General features: G+C 39.9%; 1 protein-coding gene across 4 annotated transcripts in view; it reads right to left on the minus strand.

The window, feature by feature from the left end:
* Positions 1-18,922, minus strand: part of LOC119790076 (transcription factor COE3-like) — a 122,953-nt gene that overhangs the window by 90,860 nt on the left and 13,171 nt on the right. For all 4 annotated transcript variants that reach the window (XM_038295406.1, XM_038295403.1, XM_038295404.1 and 1 more), the window contains 4 exons: positions 16,427-16,583; positions 13,558-13,621; positions 9,909-9,964; positions 1,320-1,393 (listed from right to left, as the gene is read on the minus strand). In XM_038295406.1, coding sequence (XP_038151334.1) covers positions 1,320-1,393; positions 9,909-9,964; positions 13,558-13,621; positions 16,427-16,583 — 351 coding nt within the window. The remainder of the gene's footprint in view (positions 1-1,319; positions 1,394-9,908; positions 9,965-13,557; positions 13,622-16,426; positions 16,584-18,922) is intronic.

Here is an 18,922-nt window from a genome sequence, read left to right on the forward strand (position 1 = left end):
AATGGGACGGTGCCGTTAGGGAGGCTCAGGGAGTCAGAAGATGGGCCAATCGCTCACTCATTAGTGGCTGAAGACAACATCCATCAGTGAGGAGCTGTGCAATAATCTCCCTCCATCAAATAATGACTGCAGCCCAGAGACAGACAGCCGCCGTGATGCAGATGAAGCTCCTATTGATGGCAGACAGGGTTATTGGGCGGTGGGGGGTAACTTCCAGACAAAGACATGGCCACCTCTGTCCATCTTCCATTGGTGTAACTATGAGCTTCAGATCATTTACAAACGAGCAGCCCTGACGATTGAGGTAAGAGTTGGTTCAGTTTAAACCCTTTCAATTCTTTAAGGAATCAAACAATAATGCATAAAGTTATTTGGCCCTGCAGGAGCAGATCAGTCCCATGATAGCTCCTCCTCTTTATTTCCTTTTTGTCCAACTTATGAGCAAACAGAGAATAAATGTTTCTTTTTGTTTTTCTTTATTCCTTCTTTCTTCCATAAATCTTTCCTCTTGATTTGCCTTTTCATTCAGCCGATTCCTAATTTCTTCTTTACATATTTATCAGATTTAATCACCAGATTAAACCACGTAAGCTGCAGCATAAACAACTAAGCCCTCAATAAAACTTTTAGATAAAATGTAGAAAATGTCTTGAACTTAATTCTTTTTCTGCTGCAGGAACATTATTTTGCACCTTAAGGAGCCCTATTGAACAGCAGTAACAGCTATGTATGGCTAGTCATTGTTGGGTGATTTACATTTACATGTCTTGCACTAAATGTCAGGTCAGCTGATCAGTCAGTGCAGACTGGTTTCCTCATCAGATAACCACCTCAGTTATGAGTTCAACTACAAAACCAGCTAGGCTCCATGCAACAGATGTTAAAGCCACATATCTCACATCCAGACTTGAGTTTCTGACCTATTTCTGCCCTGAAGACACTCTCACTTTCTTCTTCCCTCCTTGGTCTGAGCCAATAAAACCATTAACTGACAGCCAACAGCAGAGAAAGGCAGGGCAGGAGACGTGTTGATTGTTGCGATGAACGGCAAACCAACAGCTGCTCTTTTTTTTTTCCTCGACTACAGACACGGCAGGAGAACGCACCAACTGAGAACCACTCAGTGTTCAGCAGCTTTTATTTTCAAGGACTCGTCTTTTCTCAATGCTTTATATGGAATCAAATGAAGCCTTTTGTTTCGTATTTGCAGGTAATCATCTATGACAGCAGATAAGCACACTTCCTGTGCAGCTTCATTATCACTCCAGAATAGCTGAGAGCCTGACACACTGCTGCAGGAGGATCTCTAAGCCGCTTACCTGCACATGATCTCGTGGGTGAGGAGGACACGACACATCTCTGGGTTCTTGTCCTGACCTTCGTACAGGATGGGCTGGTGGGACATAAACAGAAAACCGGAGTCACATTCTGACCCAAACCCAACAGCAAATCCTCATTTCTGAGTTACAAGAATAAGAATCGGACAAAAAAAAATAACAACAGTCCCTTTATCCAAGTCCAAAATGTTTGGTCCAATGAATTCTCTAGTCTTACCTTTTCAATTTTAAACCACTATGCAACAAACAGAATTTGATCTGAACCAAAGCCACAAAAATGAAGATCATTGTTAAACATGCTGTTGCTCTACAACTAAACATATGATGGGAAATTGAGGGGAAGGAAAAAGCGCAGGTACCGATTCAATGTGTTTCATAAAGTCCAAAGTTAGGGAATATGTTTACCAATGCACTGCAGCCTTGCCAGTTCAGCCTAGTCAGTGGCTCTATCTAAAAAGGTCTAACTGACATGAGCTGGCTTTCAGCATCACATCAGCTAACATACTGACAGTGAAAACAGATCACATTTCCTTTGACTCCTCAACTTCTTCAACTAAAAGTAAACTTTTAAGATCAAATAAGTATATTTTCTGTTATTAAGGTGTTGATTTATTATGTTTTTTCTAATCTCTTGTTGCTTCCTTTTCTAACGCGCATCATTAAACTCAGCTGCAGATACCTTAAAAAATCAAAATCATTAAAACTGATTTTCCTATTGCCTAATTAATTAATTTGTTATGAGGAGAGATTAAATAAATTTAGGATGTCTTTAACACATGCTCATGAAATGAATATATTCATTTACTATTTACATTTTTTTTTAAGAAATACAGCATATTATAATGTATTTACTTAGTATAAAGATAGTTTGCATGCATGCACTTTGTTATAGTGAAATTTCAAAATTCCCAAATAGCATTATTGCCACTTTATTATATTGTGGCCTATTGACTTTGTATACCTTCTGCTTCAGTAGAATTTTCCAAAGTTTAGTTTCTGTTTGTTAGAAATGCTTAGGATTGAGCTCTAAACATTAAAGGCAGAATATTTCCCAGAGCCGGATCTCCAGCTCAGTTCCTGAGTGCAGCAGAGAGGATCAACCTTGTGGTGGCGTCAACCCGGCGTTGCAGGTCATGCAACAGCTCAGCCATTAGTATTAACCAAAATTCTAAACATTTCCCTTCTGACCTTTCCCAAGTCCAACTTTATCTGGCAAAGATACACAACAGGTCTCCTAGAGAAAATAGCTGAGTCTGTAAGCGCCTTTAGAGCAGAAGAGAGAGATGAGAGAGGGCTGTCTGAGGTGAGAACAAACCAGAGGCCGTACCTCTAGACTGAGGATGCAAATATTTCACCTTATGGAGATGATGACATTTACCTTTTGCATTTAGCACAAGAAGACAAAATACTGTAGAATAGGACTGTTTCACGCAATCAGAGGACTGCAAACTGTAGGCTGTACGTAACTGTAATATAAGCATCTGACCTTATGGTCTGGTTTAGATGGTTCCAATATAAGCAGGAACCATTCAACCACATTTCAATTACAGAAGCTAATCAGAAGAAGAGTGAGTAGGTACTTCAGGTCCTCCCCCACTGCCCCATGGACACAGCTAGCAGTAAAATCAAACATGGCCGCCAACAACTCTGTCCCTATGGTGGTCACTGGCTCCTCCAGCCTTTCCAGAGTTCTCTGCCACATGGCAGACGGCGCCCCCTTTTATACTTAACCCCACAAAGTGAGGTGAGTGCAAAAAAATGTTTGGACATATGCTTCTAGAGGCCATTGTCATTGCGTCTGGAATCAGGTAGAGGATTCGGGACCTGAGCTTCTTGGGGAAGGCATTCAGAATAAAGATGACCATCCTGGGGTAGAAAGGAGTGGGTGTGTGTTCTGTATCACCCTGGTGACTGTAAATGTGCTCCACTAAAAGCAAGGCTGTGTGTGTGTGTGTGTGTGTGTGTGTGTGTGTGTGTGTGTGTGTGTGTGTGTGTCCTTATTCCTCCTCCTGCTCTTTTCCTGCCATGACCAACAACTACCTCATCCACCTTTATGGTTAAAACAGACCTCCACCCTACACACACACACACACACCCATACACACCCTGGGGGACAATACTTTTAGGATAACGACCACTTCTGCATTATTGATCATGGCCCTGGCTCTGTTCCTCTGGATTAAAATGCTCCACTTTAACCAGAAGGGATGTGGACTACATCAGGAACAGAGACAACATCCAGCTGGTCGATATTTATACATCATCGTTCCTCGTGCCAGGACGCCACCTTCATGCTTGTTAGCAGGTTAATCTCTACAGTCTGCTTCTGATTTCAGCTGGGAATCAGCTCTGGTTTTTGAAGGATGCGGGACTAAAACTAGTTTCTTATAATCTCATTTCAACAAACGTGATGATCAGGAGAGGATCTTTAAAAAAATCTTTTCTTATAGCATAACTTAAAAATGTCTAAGGAAGTGACACCAAACTTGAAAAAATTTATTTTAAAGGTAAAACAGTATGAATGGATGGAAAATTGTTTATAATAATAGCTTATAATAATAGCTTATGTTTAGTGCTTTTGACCACATGTTGCGGATATAAAAATCTAGATTTTAAGAAGGTGCATTTGAAGAAATCGTGAAATGTTTCTTAATTGAAAGAAGAGATTGTTTGTTTGAAACTGAGGCACAGCGAAAGTCTGACATTTTTGGGTAATTTATACTAAGATTAACTTTGTTTTCTTAGTTCAGAAAAAACTAAGACAGTTTAAATTAAATAACAGTGTATATTGACATTTTAAAGGCTTTATTTTGGAAAGATTAGATAAGAAAAAAAGACTTTACTTTAAAACGTGCATATTTATTCAGTAACATTAGAGAAGGGAATACGTTCATAACCTTTTCTCTATTTTACAGCCCGTTCTGTTAGCCTAATGATCTGCTGTAGAACAAAACCAGCACTCATGCACATTTTTTTAATAATGGGATTAAAAAGGTACATGTGAGACCTAAAAGGGTTGCCATATAGTAGACACTCTGGAAATACTGACATCATCACACCGGTCACATCTTTAAAAATGTTGCTCTATCAACGGTTTAAGATACATTTTTAGTCCTCCATCACATCCTGTGAGAGCTAGATGATACATCAGTTATATTATAGTTCAAAAAGTTATTGGTCTCCTATTAGGAAAATCATTAAAACATATTTTACTAAAAAAATGTTTGTTTCATCCCAAAAACCTCCGAGCAAATTTTTTAGGTCATTGGCTGTAGTTTTTCATCTGTTTTTATTCTATTGTTTGTTATTTTTACTTACTTATTTTATCCGCAAGCTGGAACGATTTTTTCTCTAGAGAAAATTTGTTGGTGTTTATTCTGCATATGTGCTTAGGGTTTGTGGTTTGGCTTATTGTTGTCAAGCACATTGATACGGTTGGGTTCTTAGTGATAAAATGAACCGACCCCTGAAGAAGTTTTCGTTTTGTTTCCTGAGACTGGTGCAATACAGATTATCCTGTTTCTAAGCAACATAACATTTACAAACAGAGAAAATAAGATTATTTGAATACACTCCATGTTTCTTTCATTTTGTGAAAATGCGGACGACTTTTAGTAAACCAAGATTAACCGCATTAATGGTGCCCCATGACTTTCTCGCTGTGGTCTGATTATTTGTGTAAAATGAATTCAACAATTGGATTTACATTAGCATAGCTCCTCATTGCTTCAACAACTCTGCAGATCAGAGGCCCCTGACAGGAGGCCGCCAGGCCCTTATTGATCTGCAGGGACTCCAGCCGACCTGTCTGTCAGGTCTGACTGTCGACCAATGGGGTGTCTTGTCAAAGGAGGTGAAGCTGTGGAGCAGAGTGTGTGTTTGTCACAGAGGAGGAGGAGGTGTTAGGATTATTGTCTCCAGTGTGTCGTCGCTTTGCTGCATTAGGGCCTATTGATCGGCTGGCGCTTGGTTGGGGAGCTGCTTGGTATATCGATCGGGGACATGCCGACAGGACCAAGCAGCGTGTGTGGAGGTGGGTGTGTGTGGGTATGTGAGAGAGAGGAAGACAGGTGTTGGGGGATCATTCACATTGAACAGGTATTAGAGGTTTATGAGTTTGGTCCAACCAGATCAAATCAAATAGGTTCCCATCCTTCAGCTCAGCAGATATGTCGTTAATATTACCTGTGCTTTCCAACCACACCCAATGTTAACCATCTATACATGGCGGCCATATATAGATCACTCAGTTGCTCTGTTGCATAGATTCACTTTGCAGTGATTAAGAATTTTTTTAACATTTTAACTAGTAAAAAAAAACATCAGATTTTTTTCACCAATCCCTGCTGTTATCGTAGCTGGGACTATCCAATAAAGGTGAATTATTTAGAGGTATATTTGTTGTTGGTGAACACTTGCTTGCAAAGTTACTAATTAAAACAAATTCAAAATTGTCAGGTTGAGTTGAGGTTTGAAGAGGACCCAAATGCAGAGACGGAAGTGGATGTGGTTTTTAGCGGATTTAATATTCGTCAAAAGACAAACAGAAGCAAAGTACAAAAACTGAAAACTGAAAACCAAAAACCAGGACATGTAAGGGAAAATATACATGAGCACACACAAGCCTGGGCTAATCAGCAGATGAGGAGCAGGTGTGGATGGAAGCATCTAGAAGGGAGTTAGTGGAAGGAGACTGACACAGGGGGGCAACAGAAGGTAAACAAGAAATACATGAAAACTCACATACAACTAGAATACCACACAAAATGGAAATGTAACCAATTAAACTTAAACAAAACCAAAATCATGTCAAAAATAAATGAAACATAAAACAACAGTTTTAAGATCAATTTCAATGTGCTAGTAGAGTAAAATATGTGATAATCTGAAGTGAGGAATCCTTTAAAAAATGTGTGCCACTAGTTTGACCCCCCATCCCCCGTTCAAGTATGTTTACTACACTTGTGCAAACGATGGTCATGGCGAACGACCCCTTAGTTTTTTTTGTACTTTAAAGCCTTTATTTGCAGTTTTTAACTGCTTCACACGTCTTTTAAAATCTTAATTTTATTTCATAAGTGAAGCAATGTTATTTAGTGAGATATTTTTTGTCCTTTCTGTACAAAAGTTTTTTGTCCTTTTTCCTATTTTCTAGTCTGGAAGCCTGTATACATTATTAACTTGTTTGCTTAATTTAGTAGGTGATAAAGGGAATATCCATTCTATTTTTCTGGATTATTTTCCAGAATTCCAAAAATCAGACTATTTTCCAGAAGATTTGTGACATTCAGCATCAGTGCTTCCTTAGTCAATGCAAAACAATATCCTTTAAGTAAAGCTGTTTGAGAGTGTTTGGGGTTTGTGGGTCATTGTCCTGATGTTAACTTTTCTTAAGCATGAGGAAGAAGAATGTGCAGCTGATGGAGGCTGGGAGGTCGAATTGACTGGAACTTGGAAACATTTGCAGGTTTTTTTTGGCAGTGAAGCCATTCACAGGTTGAAATCCCAAATGGGATTCTGAGTGAGTGAAAACGGGAAAAATGGGAGGCCCAGAAAGGTCCAAGTTACACTGGCTGGAAAGGAAAACACATCAGAGCTGCAAGCAAGAGTTAGAGAATTTAACAAGAAGGCGGAAGAGGAAGAGCAAGAGGAAGATGAGAAGGAGGTTGGTTTTACACATTTTACACAATTTTTAATTTGAGAGAAGTTGAGGGACAGAAAGCAGCCCACCTCTAACCTCACAGTCACATCGACACATATTTAGCTTCCCTTAAAAACACAATCTCACATTTAGGAGACATCATAGTTCTATATGAACTGAAACTAAGTGGCAGTACATACTCTTATTAGAAATAACGCTAAAAATTGATTAATGCAAAAAAAATCTCTATATTTGTAACTTTCCCAGAAAAAAACATCAGAATGTATTAGGAGACTGAGTCATTTTCATAAAATTAATACAGTTTTCCAAGAATCAGGGAATACATCTTGATCTGAAGCTGAATATACGAACAGCTAAGGATGAAGAGCCTGGCTGATTCTGCATTGAGCTGGTACTGATCCATAACAAAAGCCTCCAGATGTAAAAAGCATCAGTAACTGAGCAGGACCGGCTTCATTCAGCAACAGATATGCTCACATATACAAAGTGAGATACACTTTTATTCATCTTTCTTTAATATTTGATCATTATTGACACATGGTTGCCTTCAGTAGGTCAAACTTAGTCAGATGTATTTTCACAGAATCATAAGCCAGTCAGGTAATGTCAGAACAACAGATGCTGTGAAAACTGCTTTTTGTGTTCTACTTAAGAGACAGATCTTAGAATAAAGTCTTAGTCACTGATAAGAACGTTTAAGAAGAAATGTTCTGATTTTCACATTAACAAATACAATTTAAAGAGAAGAATGGATAGAGGTTCCACTCTGAAGGTGTTCAAAGTTAGTAGAGACAAAGCCGGAGGACGTTCTACAGAGATCTGATTTAAGGGGGGGGGGGGGAATAAAAATCCACTCCACAAATTTTTTTAAATGATTTCTAAAGCATTCTTAAGTTCACTTTTCAACAATATTCCACTGGTCTGTCAGATACCCCCCACCACTACCTCCTCCACCCCTTTAGAAAAATATTCTAAAATGTATGATGGTTTAAAGCTGCAGTGGGGGGATCTGAGAAAACCTGGACTTAGAGTGAGAATTTAAACAGCTATACCTTACAGGCCCATCTTTGTTACTCCCTACTGTGATACAGCCCTTCCTGAACACGCAGGCTATTAACAGGGACACTGATGATGGCAGGTAAACAGCTATGGCACATTTACTAGTTGGAATGAAGCATCGGCGATATGCCTTATATTGCCACCCAGATGCAGCACATCTGCAATCTGGAGCTTGAAGGACGATACCGCTGTTATATCTAGTGAGGAGACTCACTAATCGCCATCCTAAAAGTCAGTAGATGACATCATCATCTAATTTGAATATTTGGTCATGTTTTCTGCCAGGCAGTACAGAGTAATATCAACATTAGCAAGACAGAATGTAATTAAAACACTCTAAATGGCTTTAAAAAAATAAAAGTAAGCTCTAAATGATACAAGTTTCCACCTTGGGCCGAGTTTCAGTCTCATTGTGTGTCCTGCATCGTGTAGTGTACAGGGGGTAAGGAGGGGCGATTAGCCTCTCACGATTACCTCCTGATCAGGAATAAAAGGTGTTTGAAATTCAGTCGGCCGTCGTGAAATGTTCGTGGACAAATCCTGCAGTTAAAGCGGAGCTACAAAGAATACAAGCCGATTTACCAAACCCTCAAGCACTGTACATGTGCAAACAACAGGGTCCTTCTCCATCTTCTTTCAGATTGACGAGTTCAACCAGTTCTTGCTGTTTCTCAATATGTGTACTTGTGCGTTCTCATGTGCTCGTGTCCTCTTAAAACGTCATCACCCTCAGCCTTAGTACTGTTCCAATTCACAAGAACAACCGACTGAGAATGGACAAAGCCCCCGGATGTTGTTCGCGCCCCTCCCTATTTACAGGGTATGCATCAGAGCAGACATGCCCATTCTTGAGATTGACCGCTGTCCCAGCATGCACTGCGGCAGCAGCAGCTTCAAGTATTAAATTAAAATTTCTGCTTTCTGTTTCCATTGTTCAATAAAAGTACATTTTAAGATCATTTGAAGCGAGAACATTATACTTTTAAGCGTCATTATATGGCCCGTTTACTAATTTAGTGCATAATAAAAACAAACAAAAAAAAAGTTCTGAAGTTGAGAGAACCGCGGCAACCAGCAGACCTCCGTGGTTAATGGCAGCAGGGTCTAATCCTAGCAGCAGCCCTCTCTCGGCCTAGCCATGTGTGAAGTTCCACTGGCTCTGATGGATGTTTGATTGTTTTATTTGGCAAATGTTTATTTTATTTTATTTTTTTTATCTAACTGTGTTCATTATTATTTCCCCAATAAATGAAAAAAGAAAGAATTTATTAGTATCTAGAGACTATTAATAACAGGAGGTGAAATGCAGCTCCAGGCTAGCCGGCCATGTGGTGACGTCCAGAGTACGCTTCTGTTCCAATTGACCCATATTTTTGCTGCGTGCTCTCGTTCTCCCAGAGTCCATATTTTCTTGTGTTCTTCTCAAGAACTTACTTTGCGAGGACACAAGTCCGTACTCGAGTTCTTGTGAATTGAGAAACAGCCTCAATCTCTCGGTACTCAGTCCGACGTGTGGTTTTTAGACATGCAGCTAGATCGCATCGGGATGTACAGCGTAAGAACATACATTGTGAGCTGTGAACTTTTAGACCCTGCGGTTTCGTCGCACAGTTTGAGCTATAGCTGCGTGCAATGATTGAAAATATCACACAGTGTATGCCTGGCTTAACTGGTCAGGAGAATTTAAACATGTAGCTATCACCTTTAAATCTTTAAAAAGGAACCCAAAGAAACCTCTCTAAAAAGTGGAATAAGTGTGAAATAGCACTTTATACATCATAAAAATGAATGGAGCCAAAGTGTGAGATAGGTGCCAGTGTGTGGGTCCCGTTTAAGATCTGGTGTCTCACCTGTTTGGTCATGGAGTCGATGAGCCGGACGTAAAGATCTTGCTCTGTCCGGATACCTGAGAATCACAAGAAATGCAAAAACACAGCAGTGAGACCCCAACAGTTTGGCTTTGGGACTCTGAAACACGTTAACACAAAATACTAGGCTACATACATTCATTAGGCTGTTATGGTGATTCAAAATGCTCTGGAACAAAGGAAACTAGTCCTAATAATGTGCTGTAGCAGAACGATCAGGTTGTTTATGTGCTCGTTGTGTATTCATGTTTGCAGAGCCTCTTGTCACACACACACACGCACACACACACCCTGCCCCCCTCCGTCTGCAAACGCAAACATTAGCGCTGCTGCAGAGCTGTTTATTATTTATAGGCGGGCCGCCTTAAAACTGCGTAGCGCCTCTCTCCTCCCCGCTGCCTCCTTCCTTGAGGAGAACAAGGGATCCTCATTCTCAGACAAATTAAATATCAATCAGGACTGCGTGTCTTTTATTAGCTATGCATCCGACTGTAAATGTGACACAAACACGACATGGGGTGGAGGAGGAAAATTGCCGGGAACACCTGTTAGTGGCACAGCGCCTCTAATTGTACTGGAAGAAATGGCTTTGTAGCGTCTCATAGTTTGGGCCGTTTCCTCGCAGCTTCCCTGCTTTCTAATTGACATGATTCACTCCTCGCTCTGCAGCTTAAATGGCGTCTATCCATCCCAGTTGCAGATGAGGTCAATTACCTCTGTACGATGCTAATCCGTGGCTCCGTATTAGAGTGATTTATCGGCCTGTGGAAGGAAACGCTCCTTTATGTCCCACTTTATCTGGTGTTTCTGCGGGGGTCTGAGAGCATTAGGCTGGACTCAGACCAGAACGGGGCCAAGTTGTGTGTTTCCAATCAGCCCAGGAACCCCGCCACCACCCGATGGACAAACCAGAATTCAGCTCTGTCACACATTCCAGATGTCTGCAGCTCTGATAATGAGAAACTTTTTCCAGACTTTTAACTGTACAGCTGAGTTCAACTTTGCGTGCGCTGAGGTGACCTTTAATGTGCGGTCTAAATCACGCCAACAGCAGCTTCACCTGGGGAAAATGGCATTCATTAGCCCGACCTCACCAATCCATGCTGGAAATCTCAATACCTTAAAAAAGGCTGAATTTAGGTTAAATGTGGTTTTGTCAGAAAGTTTAGTTTGTTCAGCAGAATCTAAAGATAAACTGTGGTGGTTTCAGCTGCAGCCCAGAAAACTCTGTTTCTAAGGTTCATTAATCAAAGAGTACAGGTGCTGGTCATAAAATTAGAATATCATGAAAAAGTAGATTGATTTCAGTAATTCCATTTAAAAAGGGGAACTTGTATATTATATTCATACATTACATACAAACTCATATATTTCAGATGTTTATTTTGTTTAATTTTGATGATAACAAATGACAACAAATGAAAATCTCAAATTCATCATATCAGAAAATTAGAATATTGTGAAAAGGTTCAAAATTGATGGCCCCTGGTGCCACACTCTAATCAGCTAATTAACTCAAACCACCTGCAAAAGCCTTTAAATGGTCTTTCAGTCTAGTTCTATAGGCTACACAATCATGGGGAAGACTGCTGACTTGACAGTTGTCCAAAAGACGACCATCGACACCTTGCACAAGGAGGGCAAGACACAAAAGGTCATCGCTAAAGAGGCTGGCTGTTCACAGAGCTCAGTGTCCAAGCACATTAATAGAGAGGCGAAGGGAAGGAAAAGATGTGGTCGAAAAAAGTGTACAAGCAAGAGAGATAACCGCACCCTGGAGAGGATTGTGAAACAAAACCCATTCAAAAATGTGGGGGAGATTCACAAAGAGTGGACTGCAGCTGGAGTGAGTGCTTCAAGAACCACCACACACAGACGTATGAAAGACATGGGTTTCTGCTGTCGCATTCCTTGTGTCAAGCCACTCTTGAACCACAGACAGCGTCAGAAGCGTCTTGCCTGGGCTAAAGAGAAACAGGACTGGACTGCTGGTGAGTGGTCCAAAGTCATGTTCTCTGATGAAAGTAAATTTTGCATTTCCTTTGGAAATCAAGGTCCCAGAGTCTGGAGGAAAAGAAGAGAGGCACTTCATCCACGTTGCTTGAAGTCCAGTGTAAAGTTTCCACAGTCAGTGATGGTTTGGGGTGCCATGTCATCTGCTGGTGTTGGTCCATTGTGTTTTCTGAGGTCCAGGGTCAACGCAGCCACATACCAGGAAGTTTTAGAGCACTTCATGCTTCCTGCAGCTGACCAACTTTTTGGAGATGCAGATTTCATTTTCCAACAGGACTTGGCACCTGCACACAGTGCCAAAGCTACCAGTACCTGGTTGAAGGACCATGGTATCCCTGTTCTTAATTGGCCAGCAAACTCTCCTGACCTTAACCCCATAGAAAATCTATGGGGTATTGTGAAGAAGAAGATGCAATACACCAGACCCAACAATTCAGAAGAGCTAAAAGCCACTATTAGAGCAACCTGGGCTATCATAACACCTGAGCAGTGCCACAGACTGATCGACTCCATGCCACGCCGCATTGCTGCAGTAATACAGGCCAAAGGAGGCCCAACTAAATACTGAGTGCTGTACATGCTCATACTTTTCATGTTCATACTTTTCAGTTGGCCAACATTTCTATAAATCCTTTGTTTTTATTGGTCTTCAGTAATATTCTAATTTTCTGATATGATGAATTTGAGATTTTCATTTGTTGTCATTTGTAATCATCAAAATTAAACAAAATAAACATCTGAAATATATGAGTTTGTATGTAATGTATGAATATAATATACAAGTTTCACTTTTTAAATGGAATTACTGAAATCAATCTACTTTTTCATGATATTCTAATTTTATGACCAGCACCTGTATTTGTTTTTTTTAGGAAGGCTCTGTGGTGGTGATATCAGAACAAACGCATCACCAGGAGAACAACCGTTATAGATATATTGTCGAATTCTGCTCCTGAGATGACAGAAATGTAAACCCTTAAAACATCTAATCTGATTTAACAGTCTGCTGAAATTAACTGATCTCCTGATGGTTTTATTAGATTGTTACACAGTTTCTTACTGATGTTTTCTTTTTTTTTTATCTGTTTTCCTGGTTATTATCCCTCTGTATCAATTATTCACCCAATTTGCAGTTTAGCAGTTTAGGGAAGTTTCAGGAAACAATCAAAGCAATATGCAAGATTTTGGACCTTGCAGCAAAACAAACTAGTTCTGAATTCATTTTCCCACTTCATCCAATTAAGTAGCTTTGATGGCTGGATTCAATAGGGAAAGATGGAGACCAATCAACAAATAGGTTGCCAAATATGTTTGGTACAAAGTTCTGATAAAATAAAAGATATTATTTAAGAGTCTGTGCATATGCTGTGATTTTATACAGTTAAATGTCTAATAAAGCCCATGTTTTAAGGATATTATCTCTGTGAGCAGATTTCTATCCCAGATGTCGGTCAGAATTATCATCCATGAAAAGGTGGTTCATTTGCTGGGAATCTATGTCAATAAAAGCTACCAGGAAATATCTGCAGGCCCAAAGTTACACTCGTGTATTGATCTGGTCCCTGAAGCTGACTGATCCCCACTGAGTGATGCGATCCCTGGCCAGCTCTAATCTTACCATTGCTGTACAGCAGCTGTAGGCGGTAGTGGATCCCGTTGTTGGTTTTTTCTCCGTTATACTCCTGCCAGAAAACACACAGGAAACACAGTAAACATCTGATATAAAGTCTATTTCATTCTACGGAAATAATCAGAGGCAAATTAATCAACTTAGGAGGTTATTTGTAGAATCTTTGAGCTGTGGGAAAATTCCTCAAATAAAGCTTAAGGGAATCTTTTAGATGGGCGGGACTGTATTTCTTAGATCATTTAGCAGGGAAGATCTAAAGATGTTCTGGTTCTGTGCATGCAGAATTGTCCAGCTTCTGTTTGGCAGCTGTGCCTAAGATGCACTATGAAAGCTCGACTAAGGGTCAGCAGACATTAACGTTGATCCAACACAGCCTAAATTAAAGTAAATCTCTCTTCATTACATCCTCCAATCGTTTCTTCCCTCTGACCCTCTGCTCTCCTTCTTTAGTCCTTACTTCCCATTTTATTTCTCTTCCCTCCCCTGTTGGAGTCCTTGTTGGTTGGCCGTATGATGCCAAGTGTGCCTGCTAGCGTTGGCTCAGTCCCAGTGCGTAGGGCCGAGAGACTAGAGGTCAAGGCAGAGGTGAGCGAGTGGGCGCAGGACTTTGGTGCCAACTGGCAGCCGATCAGAGAACATACACCCCCAACCCTGCATGGATCTTATTATGACTCTCATCTGTGATTTCGGTGAGAGGAAACAGAGAAACTATTCATGCTGATGAGAAACCATCAGGATTCCTTCTCAGGATAGAAAACTTTCCTTTAAACTAATCAGACAGAAATCTTGAGTTTAACATTCCTTTCTTTCCTTTAATTCAGTCTGACTCTTCATGGACTCCTCTCCAGGTCTACTGTGTCTCTGGCTCAGGACTTTCAGCAGTCCTAGAAGCCTTGGAATGACAGTGTCCAGAACAACTAACCAGATGAACCAAGAAACATCACCCTGATGGAAGGGGTCCTGTGTGAGGGTGCCCACTCCCCTGAGTGGCTGGAGGTAAGTAGTAGCTGGGTGCTGAAGTAAATTACAGATGAATAATGGACATAAGATTTCACTCAAAGACTCACACTGCCCCTACCAGCTCACATTTCCCCCCACAATTCTGGCTCTGGGGAGGATTTTTGATATGGCTCACCACCCAGGGCAACACAAACTGATGGGCAGCGAAAGCACTTCCAGAAATATAGAAAACTATTGTTCATTTATTAGTTGTGTCCTGAACAGGTTTTTTATCGTTTTCTTGGACTAATAAGAAGCTCACCTACCGATGAACGATAGATCAACTGTAAACAAAACAGTGTCCCTGTCTATCATTTCTGCTATGCAGATATAAGTTATGCATCGTAAACAACACAGACCTGTTAGGGGGGCTGTGGCTACAGAGCACCGATTAGTTAGGGTTCTCTGAAACTATGTGCTTAGAACCAGTTTATTACACAGCAGCCCCACTGAGTTTTTTCCCCTCTCTTCCCCAATGTGGCTCCTATCTTTCCACAGAGATAAAGGCAGCGCCATAGGTAACCACCTGGGACCTGAGAAGCCAGGTAACTGTGGAAACCTGGGAAGCCATAAGAACGCGCCAAAGGCAGTGTTCAGCGGCACGCCTGGCCTCAGTAAAACCGTTCACCCTCTCAGTTCCCCATCCCAATGTATGCTATGTATTGTGATGAACAGTTTGTACTGAAACTGAAATCTTGATTAAATGTAAATTATAGTTGACAATAAAGTTGATTGATTGATTGATCCTGTCTCTGGTTCTGCCCTACACACCACAACAGTCCCGCAAAGATGCTGCTACACTAATAACCACATTTACAATCTAAATCTTAGAATTTGATTCTACTTAAAGTTGTTCTTCTTTATAATGAAGTAATTAGCTAGAATAGAAGTAGAAGTAGAAGTAGAGTAGAACAGAATAGAATAGAAAAGAACTGAATTGAAGAGAATAAAATAGAATAGAAATGAATAGAATATAATTGACTAGAATTTAATAGAACAGAATAAAACTGAACTTAATAGAATAAAATAGAATACAATACAATACAATAGAATAGAATATAACAGAATAGAATAGAAAATAATAGAACTGAACAGAATAGAACAGAATATAATAGAAAAGAAAAGAATAGAATGGAATAGAACAGAATAGAATCAAATAGAATAGAATAGAAAAGAATAGAATAGAACAGAATAGAATTGACTAGAATTTAAAAGAACAGAATAAAACTGAACCGAATAGAATAATATGGAATAGAATAGGACAGAATAGAATAGCTCAGAATGGAATAGAACAGAATAGAATAGGTCTTTACTGTTCACTTAGGAATTGTCAATGTCTCTAAATAAAAAAAAATATATAAAAAATTAAGACTCGGATGCAGACTAGGTCAAAGATATAGTTATAAAGTAGGAAACTACAGAAAGATATGTTAAATAACTACACAGATGTCAACAAACAGACATGGATTGCATAGATTTTATAATATCCACTGTTATTATTTTATATATCAGAAGATATAGATATTATAGATACTATAGATACTATTAGAAGTTGGAACATTGTTAAGCTACTCAGTTTTCATATGCATTTTATTCAAATGGGTCTGAATCATCCCAACTTATTTTTGTGTATAATTCATCAATGTAATTCAAATTCATTTTGCAACATATATAAATAACATTTTTTAAACATAACTAAAGAGGTTTATGTAATCTAAATTTATGGAGTACTAAATCAATCAACAATTGAATGCTTGACAGCCGGCAGTGATCAAAATGTTGTTTGAATGCGCAAAAAAGAGAAAAAAAAACAAAAAACAGAGTCCAAACATTTGTGTCAGATCATGGCAGGGGTTACCTTGTCTTTCTCCACAAAGTCCACGTAGGATGTTCGCTCGATCTCGACCGGCTGGCCCTGCCGATCATACAACGCCAGTACAAAGTGGAAGAAGTTGGACTTCCTCAGGTTGGATGGAGGCTGCTTCTCAAAGTGAGCTCGGGCCAGTCCCACTCCACTGAAACACAGAGAGGACAAGTCTGAGGGATCAGAGCAAACATGGTAGCAAACCTGGCACCTAGAACCAGCCTGGAGAGGATGTCTGCCTCACACCTTTTTAATTGGCAATAAGTGAACAACAAGTAAGGACAATTGAAACATGCTGCACTTTAGTAATGATTATTGTTGGGTCCAAGTCCATTGCGGCTTCACGCTGATGTTATTTACAGCAATCAATCGTAAATCATTAGAAGCTGACTCTGAGCTTGGAGATGTGATGAGGAGACTATCACTGGAACCCAGGCAAGACTCTCATCTCTGAGTCTGTCAAAGGAGTCGTTCCTGTTCCTTTGTCTGCTTTTGATGACTTTGATACTTCATTATCAGAGGACTAACTCTGGGACCTCATTTTCACTTTGATATTAGCAAACTTGTCTTTACATGAAGTCTGCTCAGCTAATTAATAACGTGTGATTCACCAGGAAACTCTGAGAAACACAGAAAACATTTATCACAGGCGTTTATGGGATAAACATAAGGCAGTCTGAAGAAAAGAGATGTTCATAAACCTTTCTCTGCAGAGATCATTTCGGATTATATTGAAACTCACCATTACAGAAAATATAACCCACAAGTAAAACTGATTTATATGCAGAATGTTTAATTATAGGTTATTGAAAACTACTACTGTGTCAAAGTGAGGACATTTTGCTGGTCAGCTATTTCTTGTTTCTTCACGGTTTAGGACTGCAGTGTGAAATGAGTTCAGGTTACGTTAGGTGCACATGGTAAACAGGTAGAGTCATTGCCAGGGTTAGTGCATAGAAGGAAAAATTGACACAACTCAAAATGGCTTTTATTACATATAGTAGAATACGTAATAAAATTGCAACCAACCTCCTGAGCGCCTGTGTTTTTACAGTGAGATTTCACCAATTTGTTTTTTGGAGAAAACTGCACTTGCAGCACAAACATCTAGATCATGTTTTGTCATATGAGGGATGTGCAGGCTGTTATTCTATTAAGATAAATTATTAACTCTGAGGAAAATGCTCAACAACCTGTGGATCTGGAGAAAAATAGGATCCTAATCATGTGGAGAATTTGCTCCCTATCTACAGGCTCTGGCAGAAAAGGACATGCCATTTCTAACACTTCTCAGTGTTGAATCACAGAGTCATTAGCACTAGTAACTTCACTCTGGATAACAGTTTTCCAGCTTTCTGATTATCCCGCCTTCAGAAACAGGGCACAGCATCACAGAATGAGTACAAGAGCTACCTTAACTCCTGACCAATCAGAGCAGGCCTTGCTGTTTTGAATGTACGTGAGCCTTTAAGCAGAAAAAGGTTTAATTTGATCCATTTTAATTAATAAAAATGTGAAAAAGATTATATATTTATTAATTTTATAGGTTTATAGTTGAATGAGGCAGTTGTTCATCTTATAGTACGAAGCTTCTGATCTTTTAATATGATTCAAATATTTGATCATTAGTTTATTTCTACACATTTATATTTAATTTGTATCAGTTATTAGACCGAATTTGACTTTTTCATGATAGAAAATAAAAAATGAATTAGTGTTGTTTTAACTCTAATGATGTCAATTTTCAGCAGCCACGAACATAACAGAGAGGAAAATAGCCACCCAGAAAAATATCCTTTACCACCAATCCAACACATGAAAGAAAAACACGTTTAAAGCATATAAAATTGATCTAAATACGGGAATTAAATAAAGCAATATTCTGAAGCAAATGTTCTAGTTTTTATTGGTGATTATCATGCCAGAAAAAAATCATTGAAGGTCAGAGGTCACCTGACCTATGATGTGAAAAGTGCATGAAAAGACGCTGCAGGTGTAGAGGGCTCTAAAGTCAATGATCCTGCAGGAGGCGACCTTTGCTCCTAGCCTGCAGAACTCAAAGAGTCCAGCAGGGAAAAGGCTCCAAACAGCAGCCAAATATTTTGACATCAATCTCATTTCCTGGCTCGTTTGGTTTCCTAAAACACTTCATGATCAATACACTGCCGTGGCTTGGAGAAATATTTATTTATGCTCTGGGTTTGTTTTTGGTAACTTGCCGGCCTGCTCTCCCTGTGCTTCCCGGCTCGGGGGTGTTTTCCCAAGACAGCAGATTAATACAGCCGTGACCTTTCTGTACCTCCATTACCGATGCCTAATGCCTCATTTGTAGGCCAGTTTGTTGAAAGCTAATTCTCCTGACTCCCAGTGTTTGGCCGGGTGGACGCAGAGTGGAGAGGCTGCAGAGGAACTCCAGGAGGAGGAGGAGCAGCTCAGGTGTGCATCGAGCCGTTTTAATGGAGGCGCAGTGGGAGCAAAAGCTGCCGGGTG

Source organism: Cyprinodon tularosa, unplaced genomic scaffold (assembly GCF_016077235.1).
Source record: "Cyprinodon tularosa strain WSP-4 unplaced genomic scaffold, ASM1607723v1 ctg355, whole genome shotgun sequence".
In the NCBI taxonomy this organism is placed as follows: Eukaryota; Metazoa; Chordata; class Actinopteri; order Cyprinodontiformes; family Cyprinodontidae; genus Cyprinodon; species Cyprinodon tularosa.